The 26,549-nt window shown below is 39.9% G+C and overlaps 1 protein-coding gene across 1 annotated transcript in view; it reads left to right on the top strand.

Moving 5' to 3' along the window:
• Nucleotides 1-25,431, top strand: part of snta1 (syntrophin, alpha 1) — a 39,818-nt gene extending 14,387 nt beyond the window's left edge. Inside the window, exons 3-8 of the mRNA XM_032513969.1 lie at nt 19,503-19,698; nt 19,997-20,186; nt 20,573-20,703; nt 21,517-21,713; nt 23,287-23,474; nt 23,888-25,431. Of these exons, the coding sequence (XP_032369860.1) occupies nt 19,503-19,698; nt 19,997-20,186; nt 20,573-20,703; nt 21,517-21,713; nt 23,287-23,474; nt 23,888-23,980 (995 nt within the window). The 3' untranslated portion in view covers nt 23,981-25,431. The remainder of the gene's footprint in view (nt 1-19,502; nt 19,699-19,996; nt 20,187-20,572; nt 20,704-21,516; nt 21,714-23,286; nt 23,475-23,887) is intronic.
• Nucleotides 25,432-26,549: the final 1,118 nt, after the last annotated feature.

Raw genomic sequence — 26,549 nt, 5'->3', positions numbered from 1 at the left:
TTTTGACACATTTCAGGCTTCAAACATAAAGATATAAAAAAAAATAATTTTTGTGAAGAATCGCCAACAAGTGGGACACAATTGTGAAGTGGAACGAAATCTATTGGATATTTTAAACTTTTTTAGCAAATAAAAAACTGAAAAGTGGTGCGTGCAAAATTATTCGGCCCCTTTACTTTCAGTGCAGCAAACTCACTCCGAAGTTCAGCGAGGATCTCTGAATGATCCAATGTTGTCCTAAATGACTGATGGTGATAAATAGAATCCACCTGTGTGGATCAGTCTCTGTATAAATGCACCTGCTCTGTGATAGTCTCAGGGTTCTGTTGAAAGCGCAGAGAGCATCATGAAGACCAAGACACACCAGGCAGGTCCGTAATACTGTTGTGGAGAAGTTTAAAGCCGGATTTGGATACAAAACGATTTCCCAGCTTTAAACATCCCAAGGAGCACTGTGCAAGCTTCATTTTGATATGGAAGGAGTATCAGACCACTGCAAATCTACACAACCACGGCCGTCCCTGTAAACCTTCAGCTCAGACAAGGGAAAGACTGATCAGAGATGCAGCCAAGAGGCCATGATCACTCTGGATGAACTGCAGAGAACTACAGCTGAGTGAGAGTCTGTCCATAGACAACAATCAGTCGTACACGCACAATCTGGCCTTCATGGAAGAGTGGCAAGAGAAAGCCATTTCTCAAAGATATCATAAAAGTCTCGTCTAAAGTTTGCACAAGCCACCTGGGAGACCAACCAAACATGTGGAAGAAGGTGCTCTGGTCAGATGAAACCAAAATCGTTTTTGGCCACAATGCAAAACGATATGTTTGGCGTAAAACCAACACAGCACATCACCTCAACACACCATCCCCACTGTCAAACATGGTGGTGGCAGCTCATGGTTTGGGCCTGCTTTTCTTCAGCAGGGATAGGGAAGATGGTTTAATTGGGGGAAGATGGATGCAGCCAAATACAGACCATCTGGATGAAAACCTGTTGGAGTCTGCAAAAGACCTGAACTGGGACGGAGATTTTCTTCCAACAAGACAATGATCCCAAACATACAGCAAAATCTACAAAGGAATGGTTCACAAATAAACGTACCAGGTGTTAGAATGGCCAAGTCAAAGTCCAGACTGAATCCAATCGAGAATCTGTGGAAAGAACTGAAAACTGCTGTTCACAAACGCTCTCCATCCAACCTCACTGAGCTCGAGCTGTTTTGCAAGAAGAATGGGCAAGAATTTCAGTCTCTCGATGTGCAAAACTGATAGAGACATACCCCAAGCAACTTGCAGCTGTAATCGCAGCAAAAGGTGGCTCTACAAAGTATTAACGCAATGGGGCCCAATAATTTTGCACGCACCACTTTTCAGTTTTGATGCTAAAAAAGTTTAAAATATCCAAAAGATTTTGTTCCACTTCACAATTGTGTCCCACTTGTTGGTGATTCTTCACAAAAAATAATTTTTTTATATCTTTATGTTTGAAGCCTGAAATGTGTCAAAAGGTTGAAAAGTTCAAGAGGGCCGAATACATTCGCAAGGCACTGTACATACAACATTTCATGAGATCAGTCTGATAAATTGGGAGAGTTATTTATACATTTTGCAAAATGTTAGGTTTGAGAGCACCATGACACAATTAAACATGGCTTCATAGTACAAAAATGAACAAATGGGAAATCGAGACAGAAATAAAAGATTTATTTATTTATTAATAAAAGACTGCATCTATACTTTATATGAAGTAGCTCTACCGGGACTGGATGAGGTATCAACTTTTCCACTGTACCCTAGTTTAATTTGGATTATACTCACACTGAAAATGCATCCATCATTGCCACCAGCTTGCCAGCCAAGGTAAGGCATGTGCCTGTACTCTATGAAGAAACCATGGAACAAGGAAAGCATGCGTGTGTGTGTGAGAGAAGGGATAATTCAATGGCAAAGCTGTTCCCTGGGCAACCAAGGCCTGACTGAAAAGCACACACACAAAGTAAGTATACAACCACATACTACACATACTTACACACATGGTGTAAAGCAGAGAGGAAGGAAGGATGAATGGGCTACAAAGGGCAGGTCAGGATACCAGTGTGAATGTGAGGGCAGATCAAGTGTGTGCATGTGAGTTTGTTAGGGAGCAGGCGTATTTCAATGTGAGTGCTGTTCACGTATCCTAGGAGTCAATGTGCTGGTACACCAGATTTAAAGCAAGTAAAGAATGTACAGTATTGCTCTAACAATTGAGCTGGCAATGCTTGTGAGACCCATAGTTGGGATGAGTGGCTGTGCAGAGCTATTGAACAACTACCTCATTCATATACCAGTTTGGATTACTGGTAGCATACGTGACCCTCTAGTTTAGCAGCTAAAGGGTATAACATGTCGTCTGACCACATCTGAATACACTCAAAAGCGGGACAAATATCCTGTCATCATAAAGAAGGGCAAGATGGCTATTCAAATGGGGATAGCAGTGCAGTCTCAGACAGCCTCTCTCCAAAAGCATTCATAGTGTTTGTACACTTGAAAAAGTGATGGAAGTTGTTAAAAAGTGATGGAAAGTTACAAAAAATTGTTGTACGCCAGAAACGGTTTACGGTTTAACGGTTTATTTTAAAGTTTCTTAATTTGTCACAAGTTTTGGCATTTAAGGCTTACCAAAAATGTCTCATATTAACTTTTTTACAAATTTGTTTGGTGGCATTAACACAGATGTTCTCCACCTTTTTTTCAGCCAAGGACCTAGAGAATATACCAGGGACTTCCTTATGTGTGTCTCTTGGAAAAATTTAATGTAGCCCATTTTTTACATTTCTGTAGTCCTCATGTTATGTGAAAGAACAACACAAGAGAAATGTATTCGAAAAAATATTAGACATGTTTTTGCAGATTCTGGAAGTTTGTTAGATCAGAAAGTAAGCTTTTCCGATTTAAAACTTAAATATTAATCATTGAACTATGAAGCCTTATGTAAAAAGAAAATCTGAAATGGACTGATACAGAGGAGGTACAGATATACAATCTTAAATGACTCAAGTGGTAGAAGAATTGTATTTGTTTTGTGTTATCATCCCATGTGTGGAACTCTTTCCACTTGGCACCTAAAAAGACTGTGACACATCATTAAAAAGTACATTTTGTCCTCAGTTTGACAAGAAAGTCTTGTTCCATGTGGTTAGGTCCATTTTTGTATATGGTGAGGGTAATAGCTTAATGTCAGCTTGGATTTCAGGAGAATTTACTTGGCTATCCAGGGGAAATAATTTTCTGCATGTCTGTACGTGAGTGCACAAGAGAGGGTTAGGAACAGAATGAGAGAGAGCTAGTTGTCCTCTGCCAAGACATTTCAGGACACTTCTGGTTCTTTTCCCCCTGTCCTTTTCATTAAGGTAGTTCAGGCTCAGCTCAGTGCACACACACATGGATTAAGTAGGCTTAGTTATGGAAGCTCAATGGTTGCAGTCTTCCCCTTGTCTAGAACATCTTTAAGCAGGACATGTCTTGTTGGCTGCATCAAGTCTCCTGATTTCTGTTATCCCCATAGGCTGCTGGCCAGCATGAACTATTAATCAACTTTGTACAAAGTGTATTGTGTCTAGGAAAAGTATGTCCCAAGATTTAAAAGAATGTTATTGTTGTGTTGTTTGGTAAAGACAGATATTTTTTGTTGGCGTTAACCAGGACTCGAGACATTCAGTGTCCCATCGTCCAGGGGAAAATAAAAAATGTGTTTGGGACGAACGGAGGTGTTCTCCCGGATGCCTGTGGGACATACAAAAATGTATGTAAGTGGCCTATTTAAACTATAGCTCAGCAAATGACAAACTGAACCAATTACTGTTTCTACTGTTACTACAAACACCTTTCTATTTACGTGTCCAGGAGATTATCCCTATTTTTTCCTGGTAATGCTACATCGCCAGTTCATATCGACAGGAGAGAGCTAGTTAGCTGTTAGCAAGGGGGAGGCAGCAGATTCCTGGGGTGTGCTTGGCTAACAGAGCTAACGGAGGTACTTGAGCAAGCGCAGCTAACAACTCACGTAGCTAACAGAGCTAGTACAGCTAACAGCTAACTGAGCTAGACACACAGCAGAACTGAGAGTTTCTGTTCAGAGAAACAAGAAGTGTTAAAAATTGGACTGCAAGGTTAATGTGACAACACAACGAGTCTAGAGTAATTATATGTACTGAAGTACTTAAGCTAAGAGCAGTTTGGAGGTAAAACATACTTTAACTTTGGAGTTACAGACACTTTACACCAGTGTTTACATTTTACCAAACTTCTGTCAGAGATGAAAGTAACCAGATACATGCACTCCTTTTTATACTGAAGGATACTGCTGCAGGTTCTCTAGCTATAATCTATGTGAGGGTGCTTATTACCTATAGGCCTATATTCATTATTCTGTAGTCCTATTATAATTCCACGCAAGACTTATCTAAGTGCTAATTGCATATTAGACACACAGCATTGTACATTGACAATACCATACATGCTACAATGACTTTAATCACCAGCAGCATAGGTTTTACCTTAATTCTTTTTCTTTTTTTACATGAGCACCGTCTTATACCGTTTATCGTAAAAAATGGCAGCAAGGTAAAAAAAAATAGTTACTGCCCAAGCCTTATGTAGCTGTTGCAAAGTTGTGTTACAAAGTGCTATACAAAAGTTAACTCAGATAAATCTGGAATATTTGAAAATAAATCCTGTTAACCCTGTATCTTTTTCAAAATTAGTTAAATTACATTCAGTTACATTCAGTTAAAATAGTTTTTCGGGACAGTGGGGAAAAAAGTTAGTCTAGAGCCCCAGTGTAAACAAAGGCCCAACCTTTAAAATGTGTATTTCACAATGGCTGGTCAGTGGATTAATTAATTCAGTGACAGTAAATGTACAAATTATCAAGGATATATACATTACATACAAATATATTCAGAACTTGCTCCTTGACGATGTTATAGTTGACCCTTTTTGTTTAAAGCCGTGTTTGAAAGATAGATTTGTTAAGTTAAAATGTTATGCCGGCACTTGTCTTTAACTACTGCACTAATGACCAATGGTGGAGGAAGTTGAAAAGAGTAGCACACTCATAACCTGGATGTTAGACCTTCATTTTTACACATTTTGCCTTCTTCAGGAAATTAAAAAAACAGCAGTCAGGCTGTGTGACACACAACAGGTGATTCAAATTAAAGAGCTCACATGGTAATCAATAGGAACGTACACATAGAGTACATAGAAAGGTTATTCAGCAAGACAGGGCTCCAGAACATTTGAAATGTTGCTTTCATTTGTTTTTTCTTCTTTGCTCTTTAATCTGGGACTTTCTACTTTGCTGATACCTGGATTGTTTACTTATGGACATCAAAGAGCTTTCTTGACAACAAGTTGCAGTTCTTTGTGATCTGTTTCTATGTTCATGTTGATTGCTCAGTGATATGAAACACCTGTCCTATACACTATATATGCCACTCAAAATACTTTTTTTTTTCTTCATCCTAAAGAATGTTGACCCTGATGCTAAAAATGAATTGACGTGTGCTGCTCTCTCCTTAAAATGACATAACCAACTACAGTCATGTGTGGCCACACTGTTAAGCTCATGCCTTTTGTGGAGTTTCATTATAGCTTTTAATATGAAGTCTCAGTGGCCCCTGTGGTTGCACTTTAGATTGTATTTAATACATGTGACTACATTGACTGCATAATTTCTCTGAAAGTGCATTAATACAGCTTTAGAACGGTCAATGTGAAAATTAAATATGCACAAGTAGGAAAGTGTTTCAGGTATGCCTGAGGTGAGGTGAGATTTGAAGGGGTTAATTTGTGTCAGAATGTATTAGCTGAAGGATACTTTGCCAGCATTCTCACCAATCGCTAACCTCTAAGTCAATCTCGCTCTCTCTCTTTCTGACACACAGCACACAACTTGTGCTTCTCCCCGCATCAAACACTTTAACTGACTGCCTTTGTACTTTCCTTCATTTGGATCCCCCTTTAGCTGCTAACAAAGTAGCTGCTACTATTCCTAGGCTCAACAACTGCATGCATTCATACAAGTTGTGTGATCTGCAGCACTTTGCTGGAAAACAGTAGATCCAGTATCAACGACTTTGATTACAGTACATACTGTATGTCACGTAAGATCTTTTTCATAATGGCTATAGTCAGTTATTAGTACAAGGGTGGGACAGGCAGCCCTTCAAAAGGCTGATTAGTGCAGACAGTTTGAGTTACAGTTTTGCTTTTAGGGCTAAAAATCATATTTCATATCTTCAAATCAAGCTCTTAAAGGACATATGTGACTATATCCCCTCAAGAGAAGATATATACCATATAGTCTTTTCAAGCAAGGCCAGCAAAGATATATGCTTCAGCCCCATCTTCCTGCCCTGATTTAAGTCTGGTAGAGTGATTGATTGGGGGAACATAATGACTTTGAGGAGTAAAGTTTAAAGCCCCTTACTGGGACACAGCTTGCTGCTGGCTGAGACTGTCTGTGCCATTCAGTGTTTGTTTAAAAAAATGTTAGGTTCTGTTACTGAAGCAGAATGACACTCAATCATGGCTGTTTACACATGATGTGATTTGTAAATACGCTTGTAGACTCTGCTTGTGGGCAAGTGCAGGCACCTGCATATGAATTTGCACACACACTTACTACTTCTACCTGTAATGTTGATATGAATTGTGACCCATGTCTGTTATTGGACCGTGGCATACAGGTAGCCAGGGAGGCAAGTGAGATTTTCTTAATTCACAGTTTCCAAATTCTCAGGTGGTGTCTTTGGGCCACACTGCCATAGCACAGTTAGAATGAGAGTTAGTGTTGATGTGTAGCAATGTGGCAGCAGCATCTTCATGTGGATTGGAGCGCTCCATCCAGAAGTTTGACTGTCTTGTGTTTCACGTTTCTCCAGTGAGGGACGGACTGGTGCTAAAAATAGACCTGGACTTTCCCAAATAGGCCCATTATCCGGCCATTCGCCCATAGCCGTGTGCTACAGACACTAGCCAGGATGTCCTGATAGCATGCCACAATACTGTAGCCTAACAGACAATGTATTCACAGCAAGTAACATCTCAAAATCATGGTAATTGAGATTGTGTTTATAAATGATATCAGTCTTCAAATAAAAAAAGTACAGTGCCATTACATCTGCATTGAAATAAATACAAATAATGTCACTGGCTATAGAAACCCCAAATTACACAAACTTGTAATTATAAAACAGTACAGAGTATTACTGACAACCCTTTCAGAGATAAAGTAGGCTACTTGCTGTACCTGAACATGGGGATTAGATATATATTGTAGGCCTATACATAACTATCTTCAACCTGAATGAACAACATGATTTTAAAGATAGGTAATTAGATATTATTGATGATATGCTATGTGTTGCTTTGTGTAAGAGAATAAGCATTGAATGACCTATTTAATATTTTGTCAATGTCATAATACACTTTTGATCATATTAAGGCTGTGAAATGATGAAAATAGTTTAGTTCCACAATAGTAAACGTGAATATGAAAGACAAAGAAAAACTGCACTCTGATGGAAGACAGACAGAATGTGTAAACTAGGATTTTTTTGGTTGAACTTGTGGTTAAATTTGGTGAATTATTTACCCCCCCTTCATCCTAGCAGCAAAACTGAGCTCACTTCAACCTCTCATATACTACCAAGTGAAATCGCGGTCAACCCGCGATTTATTCCTAACGTGTTTAATGTTTTAAATTAACCAAACAGAAATTATTAAACACGTGACGTGTGACAGCACTAAATGATGCGACCATTTTCATACTCATGATGCACATATCGCTGACTATGCAATTCGCTAAGATAGAACTAAAGGTAGCCTATTATAAAGTGTCCTGCTCCTGATGTGAAGTTAACTCTGCTGTCTGTCCCTCATCATGAAAGCTCTGTGAACTTTTTTGCATTTTGCTGCATCAGTCTCAAGAGACTTGGCCCTCTTTTCTTTTACTTTTTCCCACCCACCTTTCTCCTTAAGTTTTCTGCTAGCCATTCTGCTGGTGATTTAATTTTGCCCTGCAGCTCAGGCTAGGAAACTGTACATTTTTCTGTCCTGACCTACTCCTGTTACAAATCTGCGTCCGTGGCCGGGGACCAAGCACAAACTGGCTAGTAGGCCAACTCTTCCTACTCAGTTTTTTTTTTTTACATTCTGTAAAAGTGATTGTATTAGCGCCCCTGCTATTGGCTGTTCATATTGCTTTGTTAGACTTCTCTTTTGTGCCGACGGCTGTCAGTTAGAAGGCCATTCTGGACTTTTCTAGAACGCACAGATTGTCTATCTGTCCCTGTGCATAAGTGTGTTTTGCTGCGAAATAGGAGGCCTCTAATTTCTAATGGCCCCTTTACACTGTGATTTTGGGCCGTCTGAGGTGAAATTTTGACAATCATATAAAACATTTTCCCCAATCCAAAATTCTCTGTTTTGCTGCATTTTATGCATATGCCTCTGGTCACATATTGTTTTTTAATATTTATATTGTAGCTCTACGCTACTCACTGCTCATGCATCCTGTAATCTGACATTGCTCAAACTGTCATCGTACATTCTGACACAGCTTGTGACCATGATTTTATCAGACGTATCTTGTACGGTGTGACATGCTATGAAATTATGTGAACACGGTTGTGGCACAGTCTAAAGGCATCTTAAAACAATTTAAGATATACTGTAATATAGGATGTTGTTGTCTGCAGCATGAGAATGCTGAATTTTTCTCTTCTGAGTCAGACCTGCAGGATTAGTACATTTCTCATACTGTTCCCAAACACTGCCTGGATAGCTTGTCACGCTGGATTATTAGTCACTGGTGTGTCCTTTGCCACAGCTGTCTTTGTTACATTCCTTGCTTTGCTGACTTTCACTGACATCTAATGAAATAGGGCTTTTAAAAACATGTGCGCACAATAGCGTCCATTAGACAATGTTGGAGATGAAACGCCTCTCATAACTGGAAAATCAATTTAAAATTGTGAATCGGACATACCCTTTTTTATGTTTCCTCTTTTTTTCAAATTAACCTGTCTGTCAGTTTTAATTGCTAACTTAAAAGTACATTTGGCAATATTCCAGTATGGGCCATGTGGAATCAAACACGGATGGCTTAGTAATGAGCCTGCCAACAATTAATACACACTTGATAAACTTGACCATGTGATCAGATTCTATTCTAGATTCTGTCTGCTAAAACTTTTGGAATGTGTCAATATTTGAATGTATGAACCCAAGCAGTGTGGATGCCGGAGCTGTACAGTGAACGCCAATGACATGCATGTACTTTATCACCTAATTAAAACTTTCTAGCTCGCGCTTCTGTGACATTATAATTATTACTTTGAAAATAAACCTTCCCATTGTAGCCTGTCTGAAACCCTCAGCCACATCTCTCTACTTTCTTGGATCTTCATTTTTAAGGCTCATTTTGCTCTTTTCTTCAGCTCTAGATATGTAGAAGTGACTTATTTACCAAAACAGTACAGACATAAAGGCTTTTTTTCTTAATTTTGATTTCCTTATCTAGATATAGAATTGTTTTGTAGAGCGCCGGTCCATGTAGTCTGATTTTAATTGGAAAATAAATGAAATTCTATTAAAGTTGGTACATCAGTTAACCTTCACTGATCTAGAGTAGTCTCATTTGGAGACAAAACTTATTTTTGCTGTTGTTTTTTTCTTTTTGTGTGGGATGAGTGAAGCTGTCTGTGAAACTGAGGAATGAGAAAATAATTTGTCTGGAAAGAAATGCAATGCAAAGTTGTCTGTACATTTTCCAGTGTGCAGCAACTGAATAATGAGCTGGCCATTTCTTTCCTGATTTTATTTTACCACTGCATATTTTACTCAAACACACACAAGCAGACTTAAACCCACACTAGGAATAGTGGCATAGGAATAGGAAAGTTGATGTTGTTCCCCTTACCGGTTTAGGATCCCCACATATCCACCAGATCTGGGTCCTACCCGGACACAAGATGTGTGCTGTTACTGACAATGTAGGCCTACTTGGCACTTTCTGAGAAATACATCCCACCCATCTGGTGCTCCAATTCTCTAAGATAAACAATCCCAAATGTAGCCATCGCTCGGGAAAGTCCAACTTTTTTACTGTCTTGCTGCAAGTTATTTGGAAAAGTCCACACTAGTGGGCTGTATTGAATGTTGTTTTAGTGTTTCGGTCCTCTAGCTTCTGTCTGTGTTGTTGGTGTGGTTAAAGTGAGTGTTAGCAAAGTAATATAAATGCTTTGCTGTCAAAAAAAAGCAAATTAATATAAATTCACTATATATTACTCTCTCAAAAACGGAATAAAAACAGCCGAGAAGGAGCAACAAAGTCAATGTAAAATGTGTGTGTATTCAAATCAAACTGTCATGGGACGTAATCATAGAATAATTCCTGTTCACACCACTCATCTTCTCCTGCACTCTCTTGGATGTACTGTATTTACTGTTTCTGTCCTAAATTTCTCTGTGCATCCCTGCGGTGAAACCTCTAACCCTCTGAGCACAAAGCTGGGTTCCTTCTCCTTCCGAGCTGCTGGCCCATAATGACATTGTGCTTAGACTCAAGCGAGTGAATGGATTAACCCACAAAAATAACAAAGCTTTATTAAATCACAACTTTCCCTCAGTGCTCCTCTCCCTCTGTGGCGTCAAGTTTGCTTAACTGGCCCCCTCTGAACCCCACTGCCCTGGTCCGGGGCCCCTGGTAAATTGGTGGCCCAGTCTTTGTGCCACTCTTTCACTTCATTACAGGCTTAGACTCCACTGAACCATCCCACAGTATTGTGCAGCATGTGCATGTAGGGGATGGAGGGAGGGGTGGGGGGCAATCTAAAAGGCATGGGAAAGTGTGTATGCAGCCGTTTTTCACAATAAAATACATATATGCACAAACAAAACAAAAAAAGATGAATTACTTTTTCAGCATTTCTAAAAAACTTCTTTCACCGCTGAATTTTCAATATGGCTACTTGGGATTTCATATGTACAATTGCCCATTATAACCCACTATTTTGTCTATATATTATGCATCATGTAACTTTTCAGTGACATTTATAAAGTGTTTCAGTTTTCCTCCAAAGCCCATTACTATTTATAAGTTGAGAATCACATGTTAACATCACTTTCATTTGACTCATTATAGAAGAAAACACACAGCAAATGAGGTTCATAAGTCACACAGCAAAGTTAGCGCTTTAAATCTCACCAAGCAAATATACTACATGAAACCTAAAAATGGAAACCGTTCTCCAGACGCAAAATAAAAAAAGCTGGAAAGTAAAGTGGATATGTCGGTCAACCTCCTTTCCGCTCTGTCCTCGTCCTCTGCCAGATCCTGCTAAAGTTTCCTTCACTTTCACTTTGTTGAATTAGGATAATTAACTCTCCTGACATACTATGCAAAGTAATCAAATCTGTGCTTGGCAGTATGTAAATTAGTTTTATAGTCTGATTTGGTGTGCTCTGCCCTCGGTCTCTCTCATGCCATACCTTATACTCAACCAAGGTTGGCATTTATCCATGATTTTAATGAGATGGGCTGTAGGAACAATGAACTTATCCAAGTCATTCAGAACAGGGGAAATTTTCCGCTGACTGACGCTGCCAGAAAGAGACACACATTAATCAGGGAAACACTGGGGATACATAAACCTGACATTTATTACCTGTTCATGAGATCTCTGAAGAAGGCATGGATGTACACTTTTTCATTTGCACATGTACTCACATGCCTCAAAACAGACATTAACACCACCTGAGGGTTTGGTAAGTCAGAGTAGAAAACCATGCATTTCTCTGCACAAAAGAGACTGATAAGTTTCTGAGACTGATGTGAATAACAACAAATGTTATTAGGTTAGTAACATGAACAAACATCTTTTATAAGAATCCCTTGTCAAGCTGCTTTAATCAGTATACTTAATAATACTTACTTATAGTACTACTTAATTTATCCGCCAACATGAGATCTGCAATGATTTAACATTGGCTGATAACAATGTCTATACTGTGTGTCGGTTAAGCTGAACTTGCCTCATGTTTTTTTTTTTTTTTTTGCATGCGTGAGTTTTGTTACTTAATCTGTAAAATACAAGCAACATCTTTCTAATATGTAGTTGGCTCCGCTTTTGCACAATCCCCATCTTTAGTGTCTCAAAACATAAAAATCCTAATTTTATACACCATCTAATTTACAGTTGGCAGACTTTTTAAGTGGGCTCAGTAATGGCTGTAATTTTCTTTTACTTCAATTGACCACAATTTATAGAATGAAAACAGCAAGTGTTCCTGTTACTTTGCAGTTATTTATGATGTTGTTTTGGCCCAAGACATTTTTTCTTGTTGGTGGTGTAACATTGGGACATTCTTTGTCCGAATTGGTTTTCAGCGCCAACAGCATGCTTCTGAGGTCGCTGACTGGCAAATGACATTCCAGCAGCTCCCACGGTAACCAGTTGCGGGGGGGCTTTTACAAGCTAATGGCATGTTTTGAAGCATGTTAATGACTTCCAACTACATCAACTTACTGGTTTTCTGTTTAGACACCTGTAGAAACAATTCTCAGAATCCTTAAACCCTTAAAACATCTGTGTGTGTGTGTGTGTGTGTGTGCGTGTTCTCGTTTAACTACATTTGTGGGGTCCAAAAACCGTGAATTCAGTATACTTGTGGGGTCCGGACAGCTTTGTGGGGCCAAAATGCTGGAGCCCACAACTTTAAAGGGCTGTTTGAAGGTTAAGCCTTGGTTTTAGGGTTAGGGTGAGGGTAAGGATTAAGGTTAGGCATTTAGTTGTGATGGTTAGGGTAAGGGGCTGGGTAATGCATTATGTAAGTGTTGGTCCCTACAAAGATAGTGAGACGTGTGTGTGTGCTGTGTGTGTGTGTGTGTGTGTGTGTGTGTGTGTGTGTGTGTGTGTGTGTGTGTGTGTGTGTGTGTGTGTGTGTGTGTGTGTGTGTGTGTGTGTGTGTGTGTGAACACAATGGAGAGTATTGGCTTAGCACAGTTTGAAAATTTAAACTTGTGCTTTGGCATTTTGGACTGTAAATAGAAAAAGCTTTTCAACACCACAGTTAAGTGAATTGTGTCAAACTGAATTGGCTGAAAATGTCTGGTCAGGATTTGTGAGGTTCAACGTAAAGACTTTAGCAAGAAAAGCTTAGTGGCAGATTCTGCAGAAGAGGCAAAGCAACTCCTCGTGCACACACACATGCACGCACACAGTACAAAAGTAGTTTCGCTGGCTGCCAGATAAGCTAAAGTAATAACAGTGCCGTCTCAGCTAATTTTAGCTCTGTATTGAATGTGCCGCCACTGGTATTCATGGCTACATTTCTGGCTGAGCTTAACTGTATGTTTGGTTTTTCTGTATCGCCTGTCTCACTCTCTCTCAATCTTTTTCTTCCTGTCTCTCTTTTTCATGTTGTTCATTGCTTTACTTCTCTCCCCCCAATTCTCCATCCCTCTCCTCTCTTTTTCATTCATTTGTATCTCGTCCGATTTGTTATGTGGGGTCACAGCTAATGCCTTACATTTCTAATCTGGGAAATGCCAATGAGATCATGTCCCCATCATTATTTGGGATAATAGTGAAGCCTCTTTACAAAAGTAAATATCTACTTATACTTGCTATGATTGGTGTTTTTCCCCCAGCATCTTCTATTCTGCAGTTTGGCAACATGAATCCCAAACATAAAGTTTCTTACATAATAAAGAGTCTTACATAATAAAGAATAATGACCACTGAGAATGGAACACTGTTTATGTGCCAGATATTAGCACCTACAGCCATGCTTGCTTTCTCACACCTGATTTCTCCCACAATGTTCTTAAACTTTTATTATTCAAAGTGTAGCGCTGGTTGCATGACAGCCTTATCATATACAGATAACCAATCTTTGAAGTGCCAGTCTTTACCTGCATCTTTACCCACAAGAGGACTTTGAGAAATCCTGCAGCTCTTTCTTATTCAGTGTCCTTGCAGGGCTCAGGAGGTCTTCTATGATCGCTTCCACTTGTATTCCACAATAATGTAGGCAATCCCATTTCCATTCCCAGTCGTGTGGCCTAGCCTGCCATATTGAGATTGACCACATCAATTTTGAATGGCCTCGGTCCAGCAACAAGGAAGCAGTTGGCTACCCCATGGTATAAACATCAATGGGTTGGCACAGGAACAAATGGACAGAAGCTCATTTCCATGAAACATTACGTATGCTCGTTGACAGCTACTTCAAAGCGGTAGCTGGTACATATTGGTTGCTCACTGCTTCCGTGTTCCCAGTCTACACAATGTGTCTGGTTTTGTCTACAAATGGAAAAGAAAACGTGTTATGGTACTTTGAGCCAATTCGGCATAGTGTAAATGAGGCAAGTAAACAAGTGTCACTCTGGTAGAAAACTGAGAAATGTCAACCCTTCAAATGCATTAGGGTCATGTACATATTGTTGGGGGGGGGGTGTAGAATAAAAAACAGTGGTAATGAAGAAGTGATTTTACACTCAGGTCCTTCATACCCCACTGGGAACCTATAAGCCTGTATAAAATTTGCAATAGCAGTGCCAATATAATACCTGCATTTTGGTACTAATACAAGATTAAGAAAAACTTGCTTTCCCTTTTCTTTGAAGAATTAAAAACCCTTCTCTTTATCAAATCAAAATGTCAGAATTCATAAATGTTATTTAAACACAAGCAGTGATGAAAGAAATGCGTACAGTCTATAATTGGGAAAAAAACGATCTGCTAAACAAAAAGTAAAAAGAGTACAAATCTGAGGCAGCTTTCGGTACTGTGTCCTCGGGCTCTGTCCTCCACTTTGTGTGCTAATTTATGTTTGTTTGCATATATATAGTACTCAGCCATTTAAGTGTGTGAGCAAATGTTTGTGATAAACCCAGACTAAGTTTGTGTCCATAAATGTTATTGGAAACCATACTGGACCTGAGTGAGTGAGTTAGTGAGTAAGACAGTATGAGCGATGAGGGGACAGAGCACGTATGTGAGGCAGTTTTACTGTGATACTCTAAATCCAAAGTGGGGAAAAAGTCATTTTTCTCTGTGATTCTTTATAGATTTGGGATAAATTATCCACTTCCCAAATCAGACTGAGAAGCGAACTGACCTCAGTGAGAGTGAGAGGGAGAGAGGGAAATATCCTAGATTAGAGATCTAGGACACTATTATTGAGAAAGAAGACGTTTTTAAAGAAAGAAGAGGCGCAGACGGGAAGACAGTGAACATTCTGCTTAATCAGAAGAGCTGCTATATGTTTTTAGCATTTAGGTCATGCCCTTTTCTGCAGCCACCTAATCCCCCTTTTAGACATGCACTTTAGTCCTGAAATACTCAGTTTCACTGTAAATGTTGGCATCACCACGTCTTTTTTCCATAAATATTGTTCTGGTAGTTATCCTGCCTCAGAGCATGCGACATGTTTGCACAGTTTTTGAACAGAGCTCACATGCAAGTACATGCAGTTACTTTGATATTAAAAGCACATAGTTTTATTTTTACATTTGACATTTCTAAAAATAGAACAGGAGCCAGAGCGTTCAGCTATCAAGCTCCTCTCCTGTGGAACCATTCCACGCATTTGGGTCCGGGAGGCAGACACCGTCTCCACATTTAAGAGTAGCTTAAGACTTTCCTTTTTGATAAAGCTTATAGTTAGGGCATAGAATCAATTTGTTAGGGAGTAGTAGTTAGTCACATTGTTTTCAGATTTATTCTATATAAATAGAACTAAAGGGAGACTTGGCATACAGCCCGATCCGGTTGGGGAGAGTTCTGGCCCGCCGGGCTGGAGCTCTCTTTACCTCTCTCCTTGGTTTTGTTGTAATAGTTTTAGACAGCGGGGCTTATTTTGATACACTAGTTAGGGCATAGAATCGAATTTGTTAGGGAGTAGTAGCTAGTCACATAGTTTTCAGATTTATCTATCATATAATCAAGAATATATAGAACAAAGGAGACTTGGCATACAGCCGATCCGTTGGGGAGAGTTCTGGCCCGGCCGGGCTGGAGCTCTCTTTACCTCGTCTCTCTTGTTTTTGTTGTAATAGTTTTAGACAGCTGGGGACTTATTTTGATAACTGAGCTCCTCTCTCCTCTATCTCTCCATCTTTTCATTTTTTGCATCCATGTCCCAGAAATGCTTGTTACTAACCTATTTCTGGGGAGTCTTCCCCGAGTCCTGTTTGTTCTTTTTTCCCCAGCTTGTTCCCTTGGATCAGAGAGGCTCCGAAATCAGGGTAGCGCTATTGCCATGGTTCCGCTACACGTTCTGTGATGCCATGTTCAACGGCTACACTGTGTGCCCTGCTACGTCCTGCTACGTCCTGCTACGTCCTGCTACGTCCTGCTACGTCCTGCTGTGCCTTGTAATCTGCACAGCGTCCTGCTATGCCATGAACTACACAAAGAACTGCTACAAACTACTAATTTTTTTCTATTTTTGTTATTGCCACTCTTCATTCTAACCCCACGGCCCTCAGACACCGCCTACCAAGAGCCTGGGTCTGACCGAGGTTTCTGCCAAAAGGAAGTTTTTCCCCACTGTCGCACTGTTGCTTGCTCTGGAGGAAACTAGAACTGTTGGGTCCTTGTAATTCCGGAGTGTGGTCTATCTGTAAGTGTCTTGAGATAATTCTTGTATGAATGACTATAAATAATTGCATTCAAGTGAATTGAATTGAATTTCTGCATACAGCATTAGAACCAATCATCGGAGACAAGAAAGTGGCACTTTGGCACTTGGATCTTGACGTGGCAGTTAAGACTGAAATGAGAGATTGCTTCTATAAGAATGGCTGGACATAGCTTGGTTTGACACTAAAACTTGATAACTGTTGTTTTACCGTGTCAAAGACAAGATAACAAGTGAACAATCTCTCGCCGTGCTCATCATCACTAGCTAGGGCTAGATGTCAGTCGTGTGAGCCATCAGTAGCGGTCAGGCCCTTTTGAACAGAGTCTTATGTGTGAAAGCTAAAGCCATTGCTTAAACCGACAGATGAAACAAGCAGGGTTACAGATTGAATGTCAGTGAGTTAGAAAGTGTGCTAAGGGTGCTCAGAGTTCTTCCTCAGAGACATTTCAGACGGACCCTTTTGTGACCTTTCAACCTCTCATTAATCACTGAGTCACTCTGCCACCTCCTGATAGAAGAGAAGAATGCAAATCTGAAATACTAGTAGACTGTTATGAAATAAAAATAAAACCATTAGAGAGAAAGAGCCACTACACAGTCATAGATATGATGTACTGCTTGTAGTTTTAACAAAATAACTGTATGGCTGACAGACAGACAGACTGTCTGACTGGCTGGCGCTCTATTTTGGGAATGGTGGAAGCCCGCTCTCTCACTCCTCTTGTCCCGTTCTGTGACTCTTCTGCTTGCCCTCTGACTACATGCCTCTTGTACTGTGCAAGAAGATCACTTTGCACTTCCCCAGTGAAACCAGAGCTCAGTCTTCAGCCTCATGTCTTGCCATGTCCTCTGGGCTATTCATAGTCCAGCAGTGGCTACTTCTGCCAAACCCATAGCGGAGCAGTGTGTGTGTGTGTGTGTGTGTGTGTGTGTGTTTGTGGTTTGGTGTGTGTGGAAAGTAAAATTACATTTAAAAGGAGATGTGAGCAGAATAGAGCTGGGCAATGCCAAAAAAATATAAAACACTAGAAAACAATATAATTCTTATAATCATGGTTTGTATACGTGTGTGTTGTGTAGTTAATTGTATGTATTTAAATAGTATATATATATATATATATAATGCAATTAAAGGCCACTTACAGTAAATAAACGAAATGGTCTAATGCTGGAACAAAATATGAAGTGTGGGGCAACAACTTTGTAAACATTAATATATTGTTTTTAAAAAATTACTAGTTATAAAATAATATAGAACCATCTATGTGGAAACAAGCCAAGAAGAGCATAAATAATTTATTAATCATTTTTATTTTTAGGGATTAGGGATTCATAAAAATATAGGGTAGAATATTGTCCTAAATAAATAAATGACATGGAAATAATGTAGACTAGACTTTTGAATAGTGTAATTACTATCCCGTGTAGCTATGTGCTCTTAACCCACCTGTTCCCTGTAATTATGGATGTATGGATGCCACTGTTTTACTGTCAGTCATACAGAGTGCATTGACTAGTATTGGCATGACAACACAAGTACCACCGTTGACCGATGGTTATTATAGACTGTACTGTACCAATTTCTGTCAATGAATCACTTTATTTGTCACCAAAGGGTGATTGGATGTGCAGCAATAAAACACAAAACCCAAGATAAAAAAAACACAAAGCATATGAATGCAAGAAACTGATTTAAAACAAATGACTAAACAATTCAGTTAGATTAAAAATGACAATTATGAAGAAATTTAGAATGTGACTTGTGTATTCCCCAACACTTCACCCATGTCACACAGTGTCAGCGCACATCTGGAGGAAACCACATTCCCTCTCTGGCTCCAGCTGGTGCTAAAGACAGGCCCTCCCATGCCAGAATCACCCACATACAACAACAACACAACATTAAACAAAAAAAACAAATATATATCACTAAGTCACAAAAACTAACTCCAGCCGTTTCAGTAAATCATAATATATGGGTGTTTACTTATATAGATATAGAAAGCAAAAAACATTTTCCATTTGGAAATTTGATACTTAAGCGTTTAATTGTCAACCAACAGTTCTGACCTATTGAATCAGTTAAACAGTTATTAAAAACTAGGCATGTTTCCTGGTAAAAGAGTAGGTTATATGATCTATTTCTTAAAAACAACTCATGCTGGCGACTTGCAACCACACACCTTTTATTTGAGAGCCTAAAACGCAAAACTCTTTTTTTCTGTCAGGTTTGCTGCTGTCATAACCGATTGCTGGGCGGTGCTCACAACAGAGTTGCGTGTCAATAACACGCCACCGACTATATCCATGAAATCGTCCTACTAACACAGAGTATGCAAGACAGACACAGCTGACAACCTTGCATTGATGCGGTAGAAACGTACTGGGAAAGTCTCTGCATGTGCTCCCGACATTGAACGCAACATGTGGCTGCTACTTCTCCCGGATGGCTGAACTGGGACTCAGTTGCCCGCTTGTTAACGGCAATGATCTCTTAATGAGGATCGGCTATTGGTCAGAAGAAGAAAAAACTAAATTAGCATCTCTATTTGCCATGTTAGGAATATTTTTTTCATCATGAAAGAGCATGATAAGCACTTTGTTAAAGCGGAGAAATCTGAAGAGGCAAGGAATTTCTTTCACTTGAATTTCTTTTTAAACTTGTTCATGTGCTGCCACAGCTTTCAACTCCGAACCTGAAGGCTCCATATTCATATTCCAAATTCCTTTTCCCTCTTGTCTTCTGCCCGTCCGCTTTATCTAATTCTCTCTCTCACACTCTCGCTTTGCTTCAGTGAAGTACATCAAGGAGATGTCGGCCTTCTTTAAAAACTCGGGGTCCCCCGGGGCAACCCACCCCTGGGAGTCTCCCCCCTCCACCCCGCAGAGGGGAACCGAACTCTCACCTGCTGAGGTGAAGGAGCCCCGCAGCATCCCGCTGAAGATGTGCCAGGTGTTACGAAAACAGTGCCCCCCGGACACAGAAAACAGGTACAGCATGTTACAAGTTTGACATAATATTTCGATTTTCAGTTTAAAGTTTCCTCAAGAAAAAGAATCTGACAGACCTCAACCTGAAAATAACAAATTGGCTCAGAGAGAATTGTAAAGTGGACTTCTTACCCCATCTCATTCACATATTCTCTTTGTTGTGTAATCTGAAACTTCCTCTTCACCCTCAAGCTTTTCTCCCGTTGCCAGTTGTGTTTTGTTTCTCTAACTGCCCCTTTTATCCATTTTTGGTATCCCTGCTTGCTTCTCTCTCTCTTCCTCTCATCTCAACTGCCAGGTATTTTGAGGTGATTTCGTCCAACAGAAAGAACTCTGTGTTTCTGCGGGCAAAGGACCCAGCCATGGCTCAGTCCTGGTATAATGCCATCCAGACTGGCGCTGCCAACCTTTTATCACGGGTGAAGGAGGAGATGAAGAGCATGCAACTTGGCATGGAGGTCAAACATCTGGGCTGGATTACAGAGCAGGTAGAATACAGAATACAGACGTAGCTGGTCCGTACTGCAAGACCTGCTCTGCAGTAATTTGCATGTTGTTTTTAGTATGCCGTGGCGCCCTGTTTGTTGCTTCTCATATGTTGTATGCCTTTGTGTCTTTTTTAATGTCTTTCTGAGAGACAACCTACCAACACATTAAAGCTGAGTCCTGTCTTGAAGTACATACAGCAGCACAGAACCACTGGAAGCACACATGCACATAAGTTCATTAACGGCTGTGGAACAACTGGATCCAACACTCATAACTGCAACCAACTGATCTCCATGGGCCTTTAAATGTGCCATGTATGTTAATCTTAAGTACCCTATGAGTAAGTTTAAATGTGTTTTTTTTCAACTCTGCTACAACTGTGCAGGTGACCCAGGGTCCAGAGAAACCACTTCTGGCCATGTTGACCGACAGAGACCTGCTCCTGTATCCCTGCTTGCCTGAAAGCAAAGAGAGCCTCAGCAGCCCCACCAAGAGTCACCCACTCATTGCTACCAGGTTCAAATACACAAATGCCTGCATTTATACACATACACCTCATACAGTACTCAATATTTATTAACACACTTAGCCCACATAGCACATTTGGCATTTAATACATTTCTGTCCTCCACCTTGAGCAGCCCAGTTTTGAGTTAACAGACCTTTCGGTTGCTTGTTTTGGCCAAGTGGGGAGAGCACACGCTCACTCTTTCCATAACTGGATTGTTGTACATTTTGCCTCATAACGTCACATTCATTTGGAAAACATTAGTGGAACCAGACCCTATGACTCATGTGTTTTTCATTTTCCCTTCTTTCTCTCCTGTGCATTCCACATATCACTTTTTTACATCTGTAACACACATTTGTTGTATTTCAGAACTTTAGGAAATGGAGAGCGGCCGACAGGAACACACACGCCTAGTACCTCCATAATAATAATAATAATAATAATTATAATAGGACAGCGCCACTTCTCACAAATACAGATAGAATTGGAGATAAGAAGTTTAACTGACACGTAACCGTGATCAGCTTTGTGGGAAATTAAGAATCAGTGGAGCAGGGGACTGACAGCAACATAACCAATCACACTATAACAGACGCTCTACGTAGCACCAACTGCAATGTTTAATTTAAAGTGAATGTTGCCTACTGGTAGTCTGGCACACGTGGGTGCTCAGTATTTTCCGGGGGTGCTCCCTCGGTATCGACGCCTATGAAAATGCATACCCCTTCATGTGCTCTTTTGGCTCATCCTTTCCTATAAATCTTAGTTGCCCTCTTTCTCATCCACGTTCTTCTCATACTTTCTCCTCTCCCGTTCAGACTGGTCCACTCTGGCCCAGGAAAAAGTTCTCCTCTCCTGGACTCTGACCTCTCGTTTGGCCTGCGTTCTGGCACTAAGCAAGGCGTGGAGACCCATGTGTTCAGGGTGGATTCTGCCAAGGAGCTATCCACCTGGACTCATCTGCTGGTGGAGGGTTGCCACAATGCTGCTGAGCTCATCAAGGAGGTCACCACGGGTACGGATACAGAAATTTTAGTTTGACTCCAAGTTCAATCTTCACTCTGGCTACACAGATTCTTCACCTAATTTTGTTCTGAATAACACAACCAAGGTTCAAGGGTTGACTCCCACTGGGACCACCCTCTTCTCATGGCACTGCAAGTTTGTTTTTTATTGTCACTAAATGTTATATGCCACAGTCTATATCCTCGATGTTCCACTTTTAGGATTGCTCCGTTGCCAATGGAAATTCCACCGTATTTCACTCATCCGTTACCTTGGGCTTCCTTTGTGTTGGCATTTTAAACTCTTTTTAAACCACTTTCCATCAAAACAAGTTCCTATTTTGCAGCAGCACCGCAGCTTTTCCCGGTGCTTAGCACTACCCAAGAGGATTGTGATTGGTCCAAAGAAACGCCAATAAACCCAAGCATGTTTTTCTCCCATCCCGGAATGCTGTGTGGCCCAGCCAGGCCCTCCTCTACAGCGGTGGAGGAAGGTCTGGCAAAGGGAGACTACATGCCACATGATGAGAGGCGTATCAGTTCTATACTAAAGTCCAAAAGAAATAATTGTGTCGAGGTGCTAGTTATTTCATTTGGATGGCGTAGTGTGTGGCATAGTTTTTGATTTAAGTGAATAAAAGTTACGCTCGCGCAATTGAAGGTAGCTTGGCTATTTTATAAATCGCAGGTTTGTGCAGGAAGTCCTGTGCCTCACCAGTGACAATTGTTTCTGACCAATCAGTGGTCTGCAGTGTTTTGACTCCACCTCAACCACAACTTGAAACTCAACTGATCTGATGACAATCAGAAATGCTGATTATATTGATCAAACTCCTCAATCATATCTGTGAACACACCTCAAATCTTTTTAATCCAAACAATTACCGCCTGGGCACAAGATGTGGTTTCTATTCAACGCAGACACAAAGCAGGATTAGGAGGTACTATGTATTGTTTCTTGCACAGTGATTTAGGAAGTGTAATCTTTAGTAAAATGTCCTCAATCTCTGGAGATTTCTTCTGCCTGCATGTTCATGAAAGACTTGAACTGGGTTTTTAGAAAGGAAAGCCTTTGGTAATAGGTTTTTATAAAGAGCTTGAGAGGAGACAACATATTTTACAATTGTAAGGATGGTGTCTTATAAGCCTATGTCTGCAACTCTTTTTACTTCCATGATCCAGATTCTGCATTTTAGTCATCAACGTTTCTTCTGGAAATCCTACAGTGGAGTCAGCGCAGTTTAGGAATGCTGTTGCATTGCCCTCTGCTGGTAGCATGAGGTGATGCAAACATTTCTATAACCTTAAATGGTCTTATTTTAGTGTTCCGTTTAACTAAGACCTATTATCTCATCTTAACAATGACCATAATTTGAATCATATTGTTATTATTTCAGTGTCACATTCATAGGATACGTCCAAGAATTCTGGGCTCTGTATCAACACTGAGCTCACAACAACATGAGTGCACAAGTAATAAGTAATAAAACCAGATTTATTTGAGAACAATTTGAGCTGCGTGTTAGAAATTCATTACATTTCCTTCCTCTATGTGAGCCCTGTTTTCCTTTTCTACTCTGGCAGCCTGTAGTTGGAATGGGAAGGAGTGCACCCTGGGAGTCCACATTGATGAGGGTTTCACACTATTCACAGAAGAGATGGGTGTCAGGAAAAGTATTCTGCTTCAGCAACCTTTTGAGCGCCTAAGAATGTCCTCAGATGATGGAGTTCGCATGATATTCCTCGACTTTGGAGGCCCAGAGGCCGAGATTGTAAGTTTCTCTTTTCCATTGGACTTTTTTCAATTTGTTGCATTTTTAATATTGTTACATTATAACCACCATAAATTTGAGGCGTTGTATTGAATATAGCAAAGTTAGCTTAAATTGTTGTTATCTAACAGGACAGTTGGTGAGAGTGTTTGTGATTGAAGGAAATCTATTGGATAACAGCATTAAAGTCCCAGTCTTTAGCTTCTGTATTGTGTAATATTTGTGTGGTAAGTCAAATCCTACTCCTTTTGATTGGACCCCTAAAAATTGGGCGTGAGCTAGGGGACTGTTAGCGATGGCCTTACACACACTTCCCTCACCTGCTGTTAGAGCAGATGAAATTGAAGTAATCTTGACATGAAAAGACACATTTATTGAATTTCCTGCTCCTCAAACTCTATCTCTTCTTTTAGCAACTGGACCTCCGCTCTTGCCCTAAGACCATAGTCTTCATCATCCACTCTTTCCTGTCTGCTAAGGTCAAGCGACTTGGCCTCCTGGCATGATGATGGCAAACCATCCAGCAATAGTAATATTTAATAAAACACAGCCAGAAGACTCTGAAACAGCAGAGGATGTGGCCCAGGAAAAGATGCCGACTAACCCCTTCTTTTTCAGCCCTTCTAGGCTTCTAAAATGGTCGTCTCTGGTCAGGCTCCTGCTGGTATAACTTGGTGAATAAATGAGAAAGCTTTGATGGACATTGATGGACCTTTTGTTGAACTTGTAGTTGTAAGGTAAAGAGGTTTTACAGATGGAGTAAGTCAGCAGCCACTGAAGGGATCTGACATCTGTCAAATCTCTTACGGTGGGTCATCGCCCTTTATGATGGTAAACTGTGTAAAAGGACAGCCTGCATCTTCATGTTTTTAAGCTTGAAGTTCCAATCATTTTATGTTTTTTCGCCCCATTGTTCACATCTGTTTTGTTTCATAAGTCACGACAGGCCTTTGTCATGGGCATCCTTTCATCTTTCAATCGTTGCTTTATGTGCTGTGAGCAGTCATAACAAAAGTTATTTCATAAATGTCCTGAAAGATGTTGGACAATGTTTTTTTTTATAAAGGCAGCATCAGCGAGGTGACAGAATGACATGAGTGCTACATGATCAATAGTCTGTACTGAAGAATGTAAAGAATACAACTATAACTATGTGCTTTTCATGTGGATGCCTAGGTTGCCCTGGTTTACCCTGTTTTTTCTTCATGAAAAAAGATACACACTTTTTGTCATAACTTCCAAATGCCAAATCACATAAATGTTCCTTGAACAACTTTTTATTTCATTTCATTCTGTCTCCCTTCTTCCCTGTTTCAAGTGTTCTCATCCATGGCATAACAAAGAGAAATGAATAACAGAGTATGCTATAAAAGGCTTTTTTTGTGTTTTAGCTTAACCAATAAGTTAGATAACGTGTAATTTTCCTAACAAACAAATACACCTTGCTTGAATGTGGATGGCCTTAGACAGGGAGTACGACTCTGCAGTTTCATATCATATCAGCCCACGTGAAGTACAAAAGAAGAGCTCTTGTGTTTTTTAGTCCTACTGACAAAGGTTGTTCTACAATGATGACAAACATTTGGGCGTTTTTCTCTGTACTGCATATTTTAATCATGACAAAGGACACACGGTCTTCATCAGAAAGCACTGATGGTCCATTTCTACACAATTTGTCCAACATTTAAGTATGTTAATTTACCATAGAAAAGATGTTGAGTTGTTTACATCATAAAGTGTTTTTTTCTTTCTCTATTATTTGTGTTGACTGAAACATCCACATCTTGGCGCCTTCTCTCTGTGTCCAACACTAAACAGACTTGTATTAATATATATTTCAAAACTAAAACCTGTTTGTTTTCATGAATAAAATGTATTGTATATTCCTATTTAAACAAAAGGTGTGCCTTGCAGGGTTGTTTGTATATAAACATGTAATAAACTTTCTTAACTTTCATTGTTTACATTGCATGTTCTTTATTGATACCGTATAAATGTCACTCGTGAATATTTTATTCCTTTCATTCACCGAGGCTCAACTTAAAACCAAACATATCTACACTGCAAATTACCATTTTTTTTTTTTTTTTCAAATATGAAACAAAAAAACATATTGATCTGGTTTAGAGTGATAGCTCATAAGTCAAAGCTGCACTAATAGATATCTTTATATTATTAAATGATGTAAAGTGAAAACACTTCACTACAATTTTTGCATCTTTCAGCTTCCACTCTCACTGCTTTCATGAACCTGTTTTAAAGCAGCGACAGCAGGCATCTGTTTCTGTAAAAGACATTCTTCTTAACTTAATGTACGCTACAAAAACAGACAAAATAAGCAACTAGCTGGTGAAGTTAGTGTTGCTTTTAGCAAGTTTAGGAGACAGATTCTCCTTCAGGAGTTTGTGGAAACCAAAAACAAAGCTAAAAGCAGTGAATAGTGCTGACTGAACAATACTAAAATGCATCAGGTGGCCAGAAACAAGTTCTGTATCTGCTGGATATGTCATTAGGCATCTGTTTGCTAACATCTTAGCCACAACCATAGAGAATCGGCCGATTTAAAGGTCTTCAGTGTGAAACGATTCACTGCACATTGCCTTGGTAACATCAGGCACAGTGGCAGAACCAATGGCAAAGGCCCGCACTTCCCCATCTTAAATACCCAGAATGCATCAATAAACACACATGACACACCACAAAATATTAGTAGGAAAATACATGATATCATATATTAAGTATATGCACCCATACTGCTCTATATCTAGGTTACATATCGTCACCTTCCTAAAATAATCGCCTAAGTCATTTTTTGATAAAAAGTATTTTCTTGCCTAAATCATCTCCTCATGGTGCTGGCCACCTCTGGTAAAATGTCCTACATTCTCAGTTGAACAGGTGATGTGATTCTACGCCTTTGTATAACTGCCTAAGTCAAAATATGTTCAGTATTTGGTTCAGTTTTTTGTGTTTTCTGAAAAACGTGAAAAAATGACTTAGGCGATTATTTTAAGAGGGTGACGATATATAGAAAGATGGACACACAAGTGGCATGGTGACATAAGTCACTGTATC

Source organism: Etheostoma spectabile, chromosome 4, assembly GCF_008692095.1.
Source record: "Etheostoma spectabile isolate EspeVRDwgs_2016 chromosome 4, UIUC_Espe_1.0, whole genome shotgun sequence".
NCBI lineage: Eukaryota > Metazoa > Chordata > Actinopteri > Perciformes > Percidae > Etheostoma > Etheostoma spectabile.
This window is presented reverse-complemented; position numbering and strand designations above follow the sequence as displayed.